This window comes from Chionomys nivalis, chromosome 1 (genome assembly GCF_950005125.1).
Source record: "Chionomys nivalis chromosome 1, mChiNiv1.1, whole genome shotgun sequence".
NCBI classification, from domain to species: Eukaryota; Metazoa; Chordata; class Mammalia; order Rodentia; family Cricetidae; genus Chionomys; species Chionomys nivalis.
The window spans coordinates 118638432-118656824 of NC_080086.1; the positions used below are offsets into that span (position 1 = coordinate 118638432).

Below are 18393 nucleotides of genomic sequence, written 5' to 3' on the forward strand. Positions count from 1 at the left end.
CGAGCGACAGTCGGTCACACAGGGGAGATCAGAAGTCCCACAGATGTGAGGGTTAGGAACCGTGACAACACACCTGTCGGACGAGGGCAAGCTGCAGGGAGACATAGAAGATAATCTGGGGGTCGTCAGGTGCCAGTTCCTGGGCTCTGCAGGGGAGAGGAGCCAAGAGTCAGTTACTGTCAGTTGAGTAGCCCGCCAACCTTGCACTGGGGGCTGGGGGCAACATGGCGGGAGATTACACCAGCCCCTCTCAGATGGAGGCTGATGGCTCAGACAGGTCCACAGGCAGCTCATGGCAGAGGACAGTGGTTCAAGGAGGGCTGGGACAAGCTGAGGTAGGGCATCTCCAAGGTGACAGATCTCAGATGAAGGGTAGGACGGGGGCGGGGAAAGACAGCGTCACATCTGTGACTGGCACCCTGGCTGTTTCTCTGCGGACAGCAGTTACCCTGACTGTGGCTCTTCCAAAGCACACTCACACTGCCCCGAGGAGGATGCAGGGCCTCTCAACTGCCAGTCTGAGCAAGGAGTCCCAGGCGCGCAGCACTGGTGGAGAGGCGGGCAAGACTGAAGGCTGGAATAATTTGCTTTTTTGGTTGGGCAACAGCCTAACCCAGAGGGAAGCTGGTGTGTCACATGCTCCAGTGATACAAGGAGTCCTAGCCAGGTCCTCCCTAGTAACATCCCTCTGTCGCTTCAATGTGGGGGAAGGGGCTTAGTGGGTCAGGCCAGGGGAGGGAGGCTCAGATGGGCTGTGTCTGAGCAAGGCACTGGCTTTTCCCCGACTCCAGGAAGTCTCTGGGAAGTTGTGGGTGGGAAGTTCCTGCAGCTCTGGTGTGGTCAGGCTAGAGGGCACCGACATCACTCTGGAGCCCTGCTATCTGAAGGATACCACGTAGTAGCGGCTCTCAACCTTCCTCATGCTGCAACCCTTCACTACAGCTCCTCAGGTGCTCCCCCCAACCATAAAATGATTTCATTGCTACTTCATAACTGTAATTGATGCTGTTATGAATTGTAATGTAAATATCTAATACGTAAGATACCTTGTATGTGACTCCCAAAGGGATCATGACCCACAGGCTGAGAACCACTGATGTACAGGCTGCATTTCATGTTTTCTGTCCAGTACCAGAACACCAGCGGAAGTGTGGGAGTCCCAGGAACAAGGGTTGGGCCTGGCAGCTTTGAGCTGAACATAGGGGCCCCCAGTGCCCAGCGCTGAGGGCAAGGTAACCTACTCCTGCCTGCTGGGTGGCCATCTGGTATTATGATTTCCTTATCCACGAGAGGGAAGACAGAGACATCCATTTCAGAGAGTGAGACTTCATTGTGGGACCCTCCACTTTATCGCCCTGCATGCAAAGAAGCAAAAGATTAGGTGTCTCCTCACCGCTCAAGTGTCTGCAGCGCCTTGCGGTGCAATTCATCTTGCTTGGACTTCAGGGTAGCTGCAGGAGACACAATGGATTGTGTGTGGGTCACAGAAGAAGTGCATCTCTCCAGTCCATCCCCGGGGCACAGGAACTTAGCCAGAAGGAGCCTACCAGGGTCCTGTTTGCAAACCTCAAGGTCCAGCAACAGCAGACTACAACTAAGGGACTGGTGGCCACTTCCCTAGCCCAAGCAAGGATGATGGTGCCTGAAGTCCCATGACCTTGGGTATGAGGGGTAGAAGGGCAGTCAGTACCAGACTGTCCTATATGGCTTCAAGGGTCTCTTGAACCTACACAGAGGGGCAGGCACTAGGGGGCATGGGTGAAGTCTGGGTGGGGGTCATTGTTCCCTCCCTTCCAGACTTCAAGGACACAATTGGTGTCTGCCTATTCAATGAGGAGGCACTGGGCTGAACTAGAAAGGCTAGGAACAGAACACCAGGCCTGGGGCGGGAAGGATGAGAATCTTATGAAACTCCTGTAGGTACTTGGTACTGTGACATTCTTGAGGAGGGATTTCAAGGACCCCAGAGCGCTGCTGCAGAGCTGAGGGTAAAGACAGGTCTGTGAGAAGTGGAAGGAAGCCATGGTGGGGTGGAGGGCTGATGACACTGCAGATAAGAGTACCAGAACATCACAGAGGGCAGTGAGGCCTGGGCAGGGCCTACATGGGTCAGTGAGGAGGAATGGCACATTGGTGGGTGTCTGTCTGTGCGAGAGTGGAAACTCTTGGAACTGAGGGAGGGGTGTGTGTGTGTGTGTGTAGGGGGGTGTGATAGCGTATGTGTGTGTTAGGGTGTTGTGTAGGGGGTGTATGATAGGGTGTGTGTGTTAGGGTGTGTGTGTGTGTAGGGGAGGTGTGATAGGGTGTGTATCTAGTAGGGCGTGTGTGTAGGGGGGTGTGATAGGGTGTGTGGGTGTGGTAGGGTATGTGTGTGGTAGGGTGTATATGTGTGTGTGTTTGTGTGTGTGTGACTGTGGTAGGGTTATGTGTGTATGTGGTAGGGTATGTGTATGTGTGTGTATGCGTGTGTATGCGTGTGTGTATGCGTGTGTATGCGTGTGTGTGAGTGTGGTAGGGTGTATGTGTGTTTATGTGGTAGGGTGTGTGGGTGTGGTAGGAGTGTGTGTGTATGTGTAGTAGGGTGTGTGTATATATGTGTGTATGTGGGGGGTAGGGTGTGTGTATGTGTGTGTTTGTGTGGTAGGGTGTGTGTGGTAGGGCGTGTGTGTATGTGTAGCAGAGTGTGTGTATATGTGTGTGTGTGCCATGGGAGGTAGGGTGTGTGTGGTGGGTTGTAAACATATGCACACATCTCAAAGGAGGGCTCCTGTCTGTGGGGAGTACCAAGGGATCACTAGGAGAATGAGACACCGTGGAGGCATCATCCTCAGGCAGATTCTCTGGGGCCTGACACTCACCATCAGTGGCCTGCAGACTGTAGGTGAGACCCAGGGCCAGGTAGCCTTTAGGCAGGAACTCTCCCGCTTCCTCTCCAAGGCTGATCACCACCGTGGCAAAGTGTTCTGCCTCTTCTAGCTGCAAAAGGGAAAGGTGACGGTCACTGGGGTGGGCTTGGCCGTCCTGAGCAGGAGAGGGAGGATAGTAACCAACCTGGGGCAATGTCAGCCCCAAGTATAAACAGAACAGTTCCCAACACTGGAACTGTAGGCAGCATGACTTATCCAGGCCCTACAACTATTGAGGAGGAAGTGTCTCCCTGAACTTTGGAGCCAGTGCTCAAGGTTTCAGATGCCAGTTCTTCCTGGACAGACAGACAGACAGATTCCCTGCCTGGGAGAGCCAGCTCCCACAGCCTGCTGTGTTGAGAGCATGAACTCCAAACAGGCCACGTGTGGCTCCTCTTCACGTGGTCCCTGCAGGCAGGGCCTGCTCAGCAGACAGAGGGGAGCCATGGCTGGCTGGGCCTTGTGAACATGGCCAACCCTGCAGAGTAGGCAGGCTGCCACACAGGCTAGTCTGGAGCTCGCTCCCTCCCTTCCTGAGCAGGAGCCAGTGAGCTTGAACATTCAGGGGAAAAAGGCCCTGGGCTGTTTTTGTCCTGGGAGCAGGGGGACTGTTCCAGTTGGAAAAGGCCCAACTGGCACGGGCCATGTGAACACACATCCTCACACACAACACGGGACACAGGGAGAAGGCACATGAGGGGGAATTTATGGATACTTTGCGGTGCGCATAGCAGTGAGGCTGGCTGGGGTGTCGGGCTGGGGCCAAGGCTGTGTCCACTCTTGTATGTCTCCACCAGTTCTTTCCCACGTGTCCCTAACCCGCCATATATAATGCATATGTCTGTTTTATCCAGAATATCGACTCCCAGGGCCACTTCCTTAAACATCTCCCTCCCATTCACACACCACTTCCGACAGACGATGGACAGACAGACAGACTACAACTATACCCCAAGCTCAGGTATCCCATCCAGCTAGAGAATCACAAAGGCAATCCAGTGGAGACAAGAGCACGCTCCTGCTGGCTTCCAGCCACGCCCAACCCTACTGATATCCCGACTTAAGCTGGTTTGCCCAGGAGGAGTTGGGTAGCTCTGACTGTTGGCCACAGCTGTGGAGAGTGCGCAGGGAAAAATCTTTCTCCCTGGAGTGTGGCGGGATTGCCTGAGACAGAGGTTCCCAGTTTGGACCCAGCTATGAGGAGCCATGTGAAAGAAAGAAAGAAAGAAAGGAAGGAAGGAAGGAAGGAAGGAAGGAAGGAAGGAAGGAAGGAAGGAAGGAAGAAAACAAACCCCTCCAAACCTGAAAAAGCAGAGCAACCACTGTGCAAGGAACAGGACTTCTGAATGTACCAAGTTCCCTACAGGGCCAACACTATTTTGAGTTCTGTTGCCACCCACAAAGCAGCCCTTCTGCATGTGGATTCACTGCAGTAATTATAAAGGAAAAATGATATTAATTCCAAGTAAGTTAATGTACAATACAATAATTACACATGGTATTAATAGACAGGGGCACTTTAGCTAGCAAATGGGGAGGGTGCTGTCATGGCAAAAATGAAAACCAAAGAAAAACAAAAGCTTTTACTAGGCACACTGTCCCTCTTCGTCTAAAGCAGGTGTGCCCAACGGAGAGCCTTAGAATTAGGCTCTGAAGGGCTAGGACCCCAGCCAGGCTCTGAACCAGCCTGACCCCCAGGTCAGTTCTCGTCACAGAGACAGAGCACCATGGGGGTGACAGCAAAGCTGAGCACGTTGCTTGGACTTCATTCCTTTGAGGTTATCTTGTGGGTCTCAGTTCCCTCTTCTGTAAAATGGGGACAACAGTGTCACCCTCAGAGCACTGCTGGGAGGACTTGGTGTGTGCTTGCTGAGTGTCAAAGATGAAGACCAGTGATTATGTGTAATATACACACATGCCACAATTACTACGCATATAAGTGTATATATGTATATATTAATCAAGCATCATCACGCTGGAAAATTTGCAAGTGGCATCAACGGAATCCAAAGGAGATGCTAGTTCCGCCTGCCTTTTGTCTCTGGGCCTGGCTGTTCACAGAAAAGTGTGATTGCACCGGACAAGCAGGCACCTGCCAGAACTGACCAGTCAGCTGTTCAGGTTCATGTCGCCAACCAGATCTGAGGTTGACGGTACACCTCAACCACCCCTCACTCACCCCTTGCATAGGTGATACTATATCAGAATATTTTCCACTCTATTATCTTATGATATATTCTCTTTTTTTCCTTCCTAAGTGTTGTATTCTACAACCTTTGCTCCACAATCTGAAAATGCTGTTTTAACCTGACTGTTCTCAGCCGCCCAACACTATTTCTACCAAGTTCCTTTGCCAGCTTTTCCTGCTGGGGATGTCAGGTCCAGACTCCAAACACTTCCTCCCATGGCCTCCTGGAGGCTGTTGTCTCTGCCACCAGCTCAGACTATGGCAGGAGTTCCCAGCGTCCCCCCCTCACCCCACTATGGTACTGTCTTGAAATGCCCTCACTCAGAGCATCCAGGTGAGCTTGCCATGGCCACCTAGGAAAGGTCCTCCCTCCCTGCCCCTGTGTTTCTGAGCAGCCTGAGGCCTGACAACCACATCATAGCACCAAGGCAGGTTATGAGGCATGGGGAGCTTGTGTGATATCCCCACCCCCATGGTCAGCCATTCAGCCAGCAGTACAACTGTGACCCTAGCCCAGGCTGGCTGAGAGCTTCATGGCTGTCCTCTGCACTTTCTTGGTTTCGCGCTACACGAGTGGTACAGGGAACTTTCCTTCGTAAGTAAGGAAACACTCTGTGCCTTCCCAAGTCCCTTGGTATCCGAGGCTTTCCTAATTTGGTCCCTGCACAGCAGACTCAGCTGAGCTGGCACACTTGCTGGGGCTCAGGGCCGCCTTCCATGGCGGAATGAGGGACAGCCTCGTTCACCTGCACTCAGCAAAGAGGGTGCCACCTCAGGCTCTCCATCTGCTCTCTTCCCAGGGACTGGGGAGAGCCCTCTATTCCGAGACTGCAGGGCTCTGATGACAGACCTCCAGTTCTCCTGAGCCCCTTCCTGTGGGCCTGGAACTATTTTGTGGAAATTTACTTTCCCCCCACCTTTTCTTCAAGTAACAGGTACTTTCTAACTTCTGTAAGCTGGTGGTGAAAGAGCTGGCGTTCTTCCTTGCTTTGTGAGCAATCCATCTTCCTGGGTTTGAAAGAATGAAAGTAAAAGCACCCTTTCTAAGTGCTCACTCCTGTGAAGGTACTGAGAAGGATAATGGCATCCATTTGTCATATAGCTGCAAAGGGCCATGCAGACACACACCATCTCCTAAGGCTCACCGTCACCCTATTAGGGGACATGCCAGTTCCCAGATTATAGAGGAGGAAAACGAGGCACAAGGAGAGTGACTCACTCCCTCAAAGTCACACAAGCTGGTGAGTAAGGTAGACTACAGGACTTGAACCCTATCTGTTCTCCAAGCTGATGCTCTTTCCAGTACCATGCTGCCCGCTTGGGTGATACGAAGCCCGAGACACACATCACAGGCCTCTGCAAGGTGAGTTCACCTACGTCTGATTTCCCCCTTTCATGCTAGCTGTCTGTGTGACATACAATATACAAGCATGCCCTGCCCTCTGTGACTCCTGAAGGGGTTCCAACTTTTTTTTTTTTTTTTTTTTTTTGGTTTTTTGAGATAGGGTTTCTCTGTGGTTTTGGAGCCTGTCCTGGAACTAGCTCTTGTAGACCAGGCTGGTCTCAAACTCACAGAGATCCGCCTGCCTCTGCCTCCCGAGTGCTGGGATTAAAGGCGTGCGCCACCACCGCCCGGCTAGGTTCCAACTTTTTAAAATAAATCAGTTTTAGCCAGGCGGTGGTGGTGCACGCCTTTAATCCCAGCACTCGGGAGGCAGAAGCAGGCGGATCTCTGTGAGTTTTGGAGACAGGCTCCAAAACCACAGAGAAACCCTGTCTCGAAAAACCAAAATAAATAAATAAATAAACAAACAAATAAATAAATAAAATCTGTTTTAAATAACTGTGTTTAGAGGGATCCAAGAAAATACCTTTATCATCTTTTCTATCTGCTCCCCAGATTTGCCTTGTGGCTAGCGTGCAAGGCAAAGGAAGTGAAGAAGCACTTAATCGGGGAACAAAGCCTATACCAGGCAAGGTCACAGTGAAGGACAGAGTTCCTGGAAGGCAAGGGCATAGGCACTCACCAGCATCGCCCACTGGCCTCAGGAAAAGACAGAGCTATGCCTTGGAGAGGCACAGAGGGCCATACCACAGTTCAATCCACGTCCAGGGTGAGTACAAACCAGACTTTATGAGCTCCAAGAATGGGTCTGGGAAGTTGGTTCAGCAGTTAAGAGCACTGGCTGCTCTTCTAGAGGGTCTTGGTTAGATTCCCAGAGCCTACAAGGTGGCTCAAACCTTCTGTAACTCCAATCCCAGAGGATCTGACACCCTCTTCTAGCCTTTGTGGGCGTTACACACACATGGTGCACAGACATACATGCAGGGAAAAACATTTTGTCACTTAAAATAAAAACAAAGGAAAACTAATTTTAGGAAAAGAGGAGGGGGTCCAGGGGAGGCATCTAAGTCTCCAGCAGCTCGCCCTCATCCCCGTTCACCTGCAGAGTCTTGTTCCCACCTGCGTCTGACTCCCCATCAAAGTTTGACCAGGTCAATACTCAGACTATTCTCAGCCCCGGGTACCAGCCCGCCTTTCTCTCCTCTTCTGATGACAAGTCTGCATGTTTAAGCTTCCTTTTGGGTTTTTCTATTTATGTTGTCATTGATTACTTTGCTCCTAACTCATCTGATTTCAATTTGGACTGATTTGATCCTAATTTTATTACCATGTAATCTGAATGCACATAATCACTGTAATTATGCTACAGAGGGAAACAGCTCCTCCGTGGTGGGAAGATCTAAATTTAGGGCTTCCTGGCAAGGGCACCATTGGCTGGGTGGACTCTCAGCTCCTTGGAGCTGGCAGCTCGGGGGAGCACATATGCCCTCCCCAGCCCTGCTTCCAGAGACATGGGGTATTTTGGGCTTCAGTTAAGGGATGAGCCCAAGGTTTCCTCTCAGAAGTCTTGGAATAAGAAGGAGTCTGATCTGGGAATTGGGTAAGCGCCCTCTGCACCTTAAGCTCCCAGCACTCTTTGCTGTAGAGGTTTGGCTTGGGACTCTGCAGGCTGCAGCTGCATGCCACCTACAACAGAGTGGGTGCTTGCTGTGGATCTAGAATGCAGAGGAAGGAATGGGGGCTACTTTGCCTATTGGAGAGGATATGTGGGGTACAAGATGACAAGTGAGAGGGACGAGGAACTCGTTCTGTGTCACTCAGAGCACAGAAGGAGGACTCTCCCTTTCATCGGGAAGCTGATCTGGATAGTTACCAGTAGAGATAATATTACAGCAGTATTCCCTAGGAGCCAGTGCCCTGGGTCTGAGCTCATCAGAGACCTGCTCAGGGCTCAGGGCTTGGTTTTCTCACTGTTTCAAGCTACTGATCTGAAGGCACCTTCATGAGCCTCTAGTAAAGACCATCAGCTCAGAAGTTACCAGTTGAGGTGCAGTCCCCTAAAAGCCGCCTCAGTAGAGTGTGGGGAGCAGACAGCAGGACCGGGAAAGAAGCCTCAGGGTGCAACAGAACAAAGAAGGGACTTCAAGGAGGCCATCTTTGTTTGTCTCAGGCTAGGGCTGTTTGACCCCTCCCCTTCTCTATTCACTATGATGTCATCTGAAGTCTCTTTTCTAATAGGCTGGTCTAGGTAACTCTGAGGTCTTGCCTACCACCCCAACCACTTTCCATCTGTTGGACTCTCTGGAGACGGCATTTCCAAGGGCCATGCTGTCAAGATCAAGCTTGGTGGGTCCTCAGAAACTCTCCTCCTGGTCCTACACGAAGGTGACACCCTTTCTTCTATTGCAAACATTCCCCACCTTGTCCTCCTTGCTGGGGTCCTCCCCAGGAGGCTTCGAATCCGGGCTCTGCTTGTTCTACCCCCACAGCTCACTCACCCAGTGCAGGGACCCAATGCAGACCTTGGCAGCCATCAGGGGCACTGTGGGGTTCGAGGGCTGCAGCTTCATGCACTCCCGGAGCAGTGACACGGCGTAGGCTGACTGCAGAAGCAAGAGCAGGGAACACCATCACTGACCACCCTAGGTGCCCATGCCCTCATGGGCAGTTCTCCCAGCAGGCCTTGCTCTGTTCCCCCTTCCTTCTGAGAACCAGGAGGAGAACCCAGCGGGAGGAGTCCATGTCATAGTCTCTGCAGGCAAGTCCTTCTCTGAGTTTTGTTTCCCTCCTTTGGAAAATAGAGGTCATGAACCTCACCCTCTAGATATATGACAAGAGCTAGCATAATAACGAACAGAATCTTTCCAAAAAGAATTCAGATCAGAACCAGAAAGATTTGAGAACTAGACAGGGGCTCCCTAAACCTGTGCTCAGAGAGGAAAGCTGGTGACAGGACTGAACAGGTGTACAAAGGCAGGGAGGAAGGTGAGGAGGTGGGAGGGCCAGAGAGAACCTCCAGATAAAAGCCCACGGAGCTCCAAGACTCAACCAGGATTTGCTGAGGACAGGTGGGGAAAGGCCAGAAGGGAAGGGCATCCAGGCCCAGACAGGTGAACCATCTATACCAAGAGGAATGCCAGCTAATACCCCAGATCTTATCATGTCCCAGGCAGTCTTTCCTAAGTCAGGGACTGCCAAGAGAACCTGCAGGCTGAACCTAGCCCACCGCTTGTTTCTGTGAATAAGGTCTAATTTGAACTCACGCCTGTTTATATACTTGTCTGTGGCTGCTGCAAGATACCACACTGGTGGAAAGGCTGAGAGAGACCGGCTATTAATAGTCAGAACTGACTTTCCCGACCCTGCAGAAAGTCTGCTAACTTCTCTATGGGAGCGTTGGGTTTTCACAACATCCCTACCAGACGGGCGGCTTTACAGCTGAGAAAAGAGAGAGGCTGGCAGTCAGACAGTTTGTTCAAAGTCACATAGCCCGAGAATGACCAAGGAAGGGTCTGAACACAGCCTGAACCTAACTCTTCACCACTACCCTGTGTGGCCTCCGTGGTGATGACCTTGGCCAGAGGAAGCTGGTTTCCTGGAGAGAGGGAGGGGGTGTTCATGTGTGTGTGCGCGCACACACGAGCATGTGTGCGTGTGAATGTGGGTAGTCTGGAACCTTCTGCTTTCTGAACTCAACACTTTCTGAGGGGTCCCCAGCAGTCACTGTCCTGGCACCTAAGGTGATCCTCAGGTGTGTGTCACAGGTCAATCACCAAGTCCTGGGTCCCACTGTGAGCTGAGCTCCTCCCTTTAACTTAGCCTCCTCCTTCCCTAGCAACTCTGGGGGTGCCACTAAGGAACAGAGGGCGCTGGCAGGCTCCTCTGCCTGCAGAAGGATATGATTGGAATGTGTGCATCCCCCGCCCCCAGCTCACCTCTCCGTTTCCCACCATCTATGGAAGAGCGTTCTTCCACCCAGTCTCACAGTCTCCGTGGGCTCTCATGGAGCTATGGCTTCCACACATTCTGAGTGTGTTCTCCAAGAATCCGTATGTTGGAACTTGAACCTGAGTGGTTAGCCCTGAGAAGTGATGGGGTCTAGTGGAACCTGGTTAGGCCATTGTGTGCACTAAAAGGATTGGCCATCTTTCTCATCAGTGCTGGCAGGGGTTGGTATAAAGTGACCATGACTTGCTCTTCTCCGCCTGGCTTCGTGTCTTGCTCTACAGTGTCTCCCACTTGCACACGCTCCTGCCACGTCACCCACCTTGAGGTCTTCACCAGAACCAAGTCAGTGTGGGTACCCTGTCCTTGAGCTGCAAAACTATGAGGCCAATAAGCTTCTTTGCATTAAAAATTCTTCTACCTCGGTTGCCTTATTAAACGTAACAGAAAATAGACCAATGAGGTTAATTGTAGGCATCTTCATCCAGGGCCTGTACTGGGCTCAGCACTGGGCTGGGGTGATAGAGTCAGATGAGAAGGTAGATGAGACCCCTAAGGAGGTCACAGAAAGCAGGGAAACAGGAGGGACAGATGCCCAAATCCCCTATCATTCTAACAATACAAAAGGACAGGGCAAGCACAAGAAAGGACCAGAAAATGACAGGCCCACAGCAAGCACCCAGCGTAGACTGCAGCAAGGGAGGCTTCGTGAAAGCTGCCAGGCCCCACCTCCTCCTCAGAGCCCCTCTCCTGGAAATGCCACACTGTGTCCCTCACCACTGTCCCTCCACCCGCACACCCCAGGAAGCCTCAGGCTTCTCCTCAGCTTTCCTTAGGCTGCTGACCTTTGCATCCCGGATTCTCTAGTCCTGACCCTCCATAGTCCACCCACTCCTTCCCACCCCACCCCTTCCCACCCCACCCCCATGCAGACCAAAAAACACTGCTATTTAAGGAGCCGTCTGAGGACCCAGCAGTAGGAGCAGCAGGCTTCTTTTTTCCCCCTGTCATGCTGGTTACCTAGCAACACAGCCAATGCAACTGCCGCATGGAGACTGAGAGAGGGAACGACCTAAATCATGCCACAGAACTCGTTTGTTACTCCTGTGGGGTGAAACACCAGGCATATTTCTATCTACCCAACCGCACCTTCTGGAAGGTACAGAACCTGGATTCCCATCTTGGGCTCAGCAAAGGCAAGCTCTGGTCACTCCTTTGAAGTCTGCCAGGGCAGTCAGGCAAATGGTTTTGGCATGCAGGATTCCCAGGGGGCAGTTGGAGAATGCCTTCCTTACACAACAATCTCACAGCACACCAAGTGCATGGATGGGTGGAGCCTCACATATAAGGAACTCACTGACACTCCAGCACCCTATGCCTACCTTGTGGGAACACAAAGGGACCAGAGTAGGGAATGACTTTCCAGAGGCCAGATGCCAAGCTGCCTAAACCGCTTAGGGTCCAGCTTCTCTATAAGGAGGTGGAAGACTCCTCAAGTCCCAGACAATCATGGTGCCTTTTCCTGAGGCTGGAGCCTCCAGGAACTCCCTCAAAATTAAAGCTAACTTTCATGGATAGTTTTGTTTTTGTTTGTTTTGATTTTTAAAGGGGGTAGCTTTAAAATAAAATCCACAGAACAGTGTGCATTGCTCTAGGCCTTTCTTCTTTTCTGCTTTCTAAGGCTAACGGTGTTTCCTGTTTGGGGGAGGCAGGAAGAAGTTGCTTAATGCTGCTGTATGCGGAGGATCCGCCTAAGTTCCAGCCACACCTTCCCAGCCTCCCATCAGTAACCTAGTTAGTCACCTAGGCATTAACAGGCTGCTGCCTTCAAGTCCTACACACCCACTCCCCTTGGTTCACACTGCCCCCTCTGCCTGGAGTTCTGCTCTTCTCCCTGCTCTATGCTACACTCCCTCCTGGTGCCCGGGAGTGCCTTTAATCCTGCGGGGCCAGCCCTGTCTATATTCTCCTTAAAATCTGACAGCATCCTGCTGGGCAGAGCTAGTAGGTCATGCTGTGACTTCAAGGTGCTCTGGGAGGTGGCCCACGTGATACCCAGCAAAGGATGCTCAAGGAGACTCCCCAGGGGCTCTGCTGTGCTCTCAGCCTGACCCTGCAGTCTGAAAAGACTGCGGCACCTGGTTCTTCCCTCCTCCCCCTCGCTGCCAGGCCCTGGCCTGTCTCACTGCAGAGACCCAGGGCTGCCTGGCACTCCATCTGTGGAGGCGGCACTGGCACACTAGAAGGGCCCTCCTCAGAGACGGCTGTGGGGCTAGAAATGGAAGGTGGCACAGATGGGCCAGGGGACGAGGGATTCCCTCAGCCCCATGAAAGGGCCCTGGGTATTTACAGCTCTTGGAACCATCTGCAAGCTCATGGCACCTTATTTCCTGCATTCATAGCATCCTCAGCCCCATCTCCCTCGGCCCCCAGCTCCGGAAAGGTTTTCCTTTCTTGTCGCTGCTTAAAATAGAGGCTTACATAAGTGTAGTTCTGATCTGAGAGAAAATCAGGGGTGCTGGAGCAGGGGCCCGGCAGATGGAGGGCGAATGCCTACCCTGGTGCCGCATGCTCTGGGCAGTGCTGGCCTTTTCTGCTGTCCCCACCCAGGTACCGCTAACCACATCCATCACATAGTCTCCCCTACAGGTTCCCATGTGTGCCGTTACTATTCCACTCCACCGTATAACTCTCCTTCCAACTCACAGGCAGGGCTCTCAGGGGCAGCAACAGCTTTCCTCTCTCCTAGAGCCACACCAGCAGAAGTGCTACGAAGACCTTGTGGACCATTAAAGAGAGAAGCATATAAACTCATACCTGCATGTGGGCAAACTGGTCATCACTAGCATGCATTACTTAGGGCCTTCCCCATCCACGCTCATAGACAGTCATAGCAATACCGGGTCAGTTCCCAGTCAACACAAATCTCTCCAACATCTAGCTCTGAGAAGCCCCCGGGAGGGACCAGAGGTTCCTCAGAATCCATAGAAGGCATTTAACCCCCACCCCCACAGCCCTGGGCCTTACCTTCCCACAAGCCTCTGGGAGGGACCAGAGGTTCCTCAGAACCCATAGAAGCCGTAACCCCCAACCCCACAGCCCTGGGCCTTACCTTCCCACAAGCTACCATGGAGAGGGCCACTTGGTACCAAAGGTGAAATTCTCCAAACGCATACTTCATGGCTCGCTCTAGGCACTGGGGAAGAAGAAGTGGTCAGCACTGGCCCCCTCCCTGACAGGGAAACCATTCCCCTCACTGCCTTCAGAGAGCTGCAGGAAACACAGGGGTGATTCAGTCCCTGCCACGGCATGCTGGGTCAGGCTGCATCAGAGTTGTCCCTAGTCCTCTCTTCCACCTCCATAATGCAGGAATGATTCAGAGGGCCATATTGATAGGCAAGTGACGTCAGATTTGTGAAAATGTTTTGAAAGAACACAACCCAACAAAAATAACTAGTGTTGATTATCATGGGTCATGGTAGGGCTCTCAACTTTTTTTTTAATATTTATTTATTTATTATGTATACAATATTCTGTCTGTGTGTATACCTGCAGGCCAGAAGAGGGCACCAGACCCCATTACAGATGACTGTGAGCCACCATGTGGTTGCTGGGAATTGAACTCGGGACCTTTGGAAGAGCCGGCAATGCTCTTAACCTCTGAGTCATCTCTCCAGCCCCGGGCTCTCAACTTTTCGCGTGTATCAACTCATCTATTCTTCCTAATCACCCTGAGGTGAGATCTCTAATAACCCCCATTCCACAGATAATGGAACTGTGACTGAGGCTAGGGTGACATGCCACGTCACTAGCCAAAGCCGGTAAAAGGCAGGCCAGCCTGAGCAGAGAGTGGGAAGTGAGGAAGGCTGGGCAGCTGACCCTACCTCAGACAGCATGGCGTACTGGCCCCGCCTGCCCAGGGTGATGCTCAGGAGGTCATAGATGGCTGAAGCATTCCGCAAGCTCACTTTCCGGTCCTCCTCCTGCTCTGGTGCCCGACTCAGTACCACGTCCCGAGTAGCCTGCGGGTAGAATGCAGGTAAGGACCTAGCATCACGGGGCCCATATTGCAAAGCCCCTCACTGTCCCATTTCACTGCTGTTACAAGCCAGGTAACTGACCACACTCTCAGAAATGCCCTCTCCTAACCCCACAAAGCTCTCTCCAAAGACAGAAAACCCACAGTCCAGGTGTGTGTGCGGGGTGTCATCCTAAGGCTCAAGGACAGTGCCATGGCCTCACGCCTTCCATCTGAATGTGACACCTGCTGACACTCAGCACCCCCACTCCACTTCACGTCAAACACACATCATTAATGCTCTCTCTCATTAACATCCAGTCTTCCTTCTTCCAGGACCTAAGAGTCACTACTCAGTCACAATAGCTGCAGAGCACCAAGTGGTGGTGACGCACGCCTTTATACCCAGCACTCTGGGAGGCAGAGGCAGGTGGATCTCTGTGAAATTGAGGCCAGTCTGGTCTACAGAGGTGAGTTCCACGACAGCCAGGGCTACACAGAAAAACCCTGTTTCAAAAAAACAAAGATAGATAGACAGACAGACAGACAGACAGACAGACAGATAGATAGATAGATAGAGCTACACAAAGAAACCCTCAAAAACCCAAAAAGAAAAAATAAATAGCTGCAAAGCAGGGACATCTGCAAAGCAGGGGTCTGAAATGACTCTCATACATTCTCAGGGCTGCACTTGGCAAAGCTGGGCTGTGGCCCCACATGCTTGCTGATGACTCCCAGCATGCTCCTCTCTGACCCCTCTCCTTCTGCCAAAGGGGTCCTTGTCTAGCATCTCCTCCCTCTCTGAGACTGCTCTGCTCCCCACAGGCTGTCAGCCAAGGACTGGCCTGCTAGATAGAAAAAAAAAGGAGCTATTGGCCCTGAAACCTACATATCCTACCAGCCCCAAGGTCCCATCCTGCTTACCAGTGCTCCTCACCGCCTCCTTCTGCACAGAGCCCCACCCTCCCTACTGTAGGGAAGGTGCAGGAGCTACCCTGGGCTAGAGGGTGAGGAGACACAAGCCCCATTGCTTGTAGGCTCTGGGCTGAAATGGGCTCCCTTAGAGGCTCCTATTAGCTAACAGGTCTGCTAGCCCCAAAGAACAATCCACTTGGGGGCATCTGAGGCAGGGAGACAAACTGGGGGCAATGGATCTGGACAGCTGCCTCTTCAGCCACAATTGTGATAGGTGTGCCTCCTCCTCAAGAAACACAGATGGCCAAGGAGGGGTTGCCTGGGCTAGAATGCCAGAAATGGCAGGAAATCCTCAGAAAGATCAATGCTAGAGCCAACCTGATAAACGGAGCCAGGAATTGCAAGCAGTGAAGGCAGGGAAAGCGCCAAGAAATCCCTCTCCCTCCCAGAGAACCCCACCCACACAGCCATGTGGGAACACAGCCACGCTCTGTCCGTCACACTATACCTCCCCACTCCTCCACCTCCAGCAGCTCTTGGCTCCAGGCACCCAGTGGGGACCGTGGGTGAGTGGGCTTCTCGAGGCAGCAAAGGGAAGGAGGGAGGAGATGAAGACCGGAGATGCAGAAGGGGGCTACGGGACACATCTGTGCATTTCTACGACTTTTGGTAGGAGGAAGAAATCAGGATGGAAGGAATAGACCAGGTATTCTGTAGCGGTTACTTCTCTTGAGATAGAGGGAGCCTTGCTGGACACATTTGAGGACTGAGAAACCTACCCTGCACAGAAGCCATGTTGGGAAGGGGGTAGTGAGAGCGAACCATCACTGCTTCCCTCAGGGTGACACTTAAACTCCTTTCTCTGACTGCCTCCTACCTGACTCCTCAGCAGCCACCCAGCACGCCCTGCTGTTTCCCATCTTCAAGGCTCAACTGAGTTTGGTCACTTTGAAGTTCTCCATGTCAGCCTGCTGGCAACTCCCAACTCAGGGGGCTGTAGCCAACCTACCCCTCTGCCTCATGGGCACACACCAGGGCCCCAGCAACCCTGGCTGGCTCATCACTCCCTGTAGCGGGGTGTCACTTCTAGACTGAGCTCCCTGAACCCAGAGTTTCATAAATTCACCACTGTGGAATGAGCAATACTCCAGGAAGACGGCTCTGGGCTGGCACAGAAACTCCTTCTTTGTCTACCCTAGACCTTGCTCTCCAAGAGGACAGGCCTCTGGGTGTGTCTGGCGGGAAGGAGGGGTGGATTTTCAGAACTGAGTATCATTAGAGCAAATGAAACCTAAGACAGGGCAAATCCTCCACATTACCTGGCCCCTTAAGAGATAGACAGCAGCAAGAGCGTGCTCTTACGGGTCCTTGGTGCTTTTGTATGAGTGGGGAATATGTTTCCCACTGGACAGCCTGAAGTAGACGTCTGGCCAGCTGTTGTGGGCAGGGTCACAAAAAAAAAGTTGGGCTAGTGTTGGTTGCTGGGCAGTGCCTGTGTATGTAACCATGGTAATGGATTTGGGTGGGGAAACTGGAGCAGGAAAAGAAGGAAGTCTTAGGGCTGGCTAGTAAGCCACAAAAGGGCATGGATTCATGTGTGGCTCAGGAGCCAGAACAAACCTGAGGCAGGGGGCACCACCACTAGGTTTACCGGCCCTCCCCAGAGGCGCACTAGCCTTCCCATCCCTCTTCCCTGGGCTCACACAGGCCCACAGGCTTCCCAGGGAGCCCGTCCACTCAGTGCTAACCACACTCTTTCCCTTTCTGTGCACACTGATGGCCTCAGACGCCCGATTTCATCAGACGACTCCAGACCAGTGCAGTGTGGTGAATGCACTTGTTAGAGTAAATACAAGCCCCTGAGCTGGCTCCGAGCTCTCCCCACTGCCCCCAACTGTCCCCTGTGCTGTTCGTGGGATAAAGGTGAGTATCCTCCCTGGGTTTTCTCCCTGCCCATCCTGCCTACTTTGGGCACTGCTTTGGGCTGTCCTGTGGGAGCGAACCATGTGCTGTTCGTGGGATAAAGGTGAGTATCCTCCCTGGGTTTTCTCCCTGCCCATCCTGCCTACTTTGGGCACTGCTTTGGGCTGTCCTGTGGGAGCGAACCATGTTCCCTCTGTACCAAAGCCCTAAGGACCCACAGGAACACACCCTCACTGCTGTGACCTTGCCCTTGGTTCCACTGTGGGATGCTCTGCCCTCAGAAGCCAGGCAGGACTTCCAGGCATTCCTACTCCTCACCTTTGTCCCTCTGGTGCTTCTCCCAGGAGAACCTGTCTCAGACTAGATCTTTCAGATTGTCAAGAGACCAGCCACACTCCAGTCAACAGCTCCACACCCTCTCAGGACTCACCACAGCTCTTTGGACAAATGTCCTCCCTGAGACAAAAATGGGAATCCTCCTTTCCTTCAGCAGACACAACCCTTGCTGAGGCACACCTTGCATTACCTTCTCGGGAAGAGAATTCTCACACCATCAACTTATCTGGCCCATGAACCCTAACGGCAGCGAAAGAAGTATACCCTTCCGAGGGGAGGGTTCTGAGTCCCCAGAGATGGACATCCAGAGCCAGTCCAGACTTGAGGCTTTCCTGAGCACCAGGTCAATTATCATGGCAATACCCAATCTCTGCCAGATGTGGCGCAGCTGGCACCTCTGCCGAGCCTTGTCCTCCACTTAATCCTGGACCTTGATAAAGTCCTTATCTAAGTGGGGGAAATGGAACACTTTCTAAGTGGCATCTGATTGTCCTCGTGCCCTCCTGCCCGGTCTCATCCTACTTTACGGAAGACCAAGGAAGACTGAGGGAGACTGGGGGAAGACTGAGGGAGGAGGCCAGTAAACTGGCCAACACAGCTTTCTTCAGAGGGCAGAGACCCCACTGAAATCCAGACATCCTGGTTTCACCCTGGCTGCTTCCCTGGTTTCAGATTTCTCTGGGAACGTGTCTAGTAGTCTTGATCGATACTATCAGAGGCCTTGGGCTGGCTTTGCTGAAGAAGGAACCAAAGCAAAATGCAGACAGGATCTCCCTGGTGAAGTCTTGGGTGCTGTCTCTTTGCAAGGAACAGGTTC

At 52.4% G+C, this 18393-nt stretch overlaps 1 protein-coding gene across 3 annotated transcripts in view; it reads right to left on the reverse strand.

The window, feature by feature from the left end:
- Positions 1-18393, reverse strand: part of Ttc7a (tetratricopeptide repeat domain 7A) — a 103238-nt gene that overhangs the window by 39401 nt on the left and 45444 nt on the right. For all 3 annotated transcript variants that reach the window (XM_057764572.1, XM_057764589.1, XM_057764580.1), the window contains 6 exons: positions 14269-14406; positions 13497-13580; positions 8938-9042; positions 2859-2976; positions 1394-1451; positions 74-146 (listed from right to left, as the gene is read on the reverse strand). In XM_057764572.1, the coding sequence (XP_057620555.1) occupies positions 74-146; positions 1394-1451; positions 2859-2976; positions 8938-9042; positions 13497-13580; positions 14269-14406 (576 nt within the window). The remainder of the gene's footprint in view (positions 1-73; positions 147-1393; positions 1452-2858; positions 2977-8937; positions 9043-13496; positions 13581-14268; positions 14407-18393) is intronic.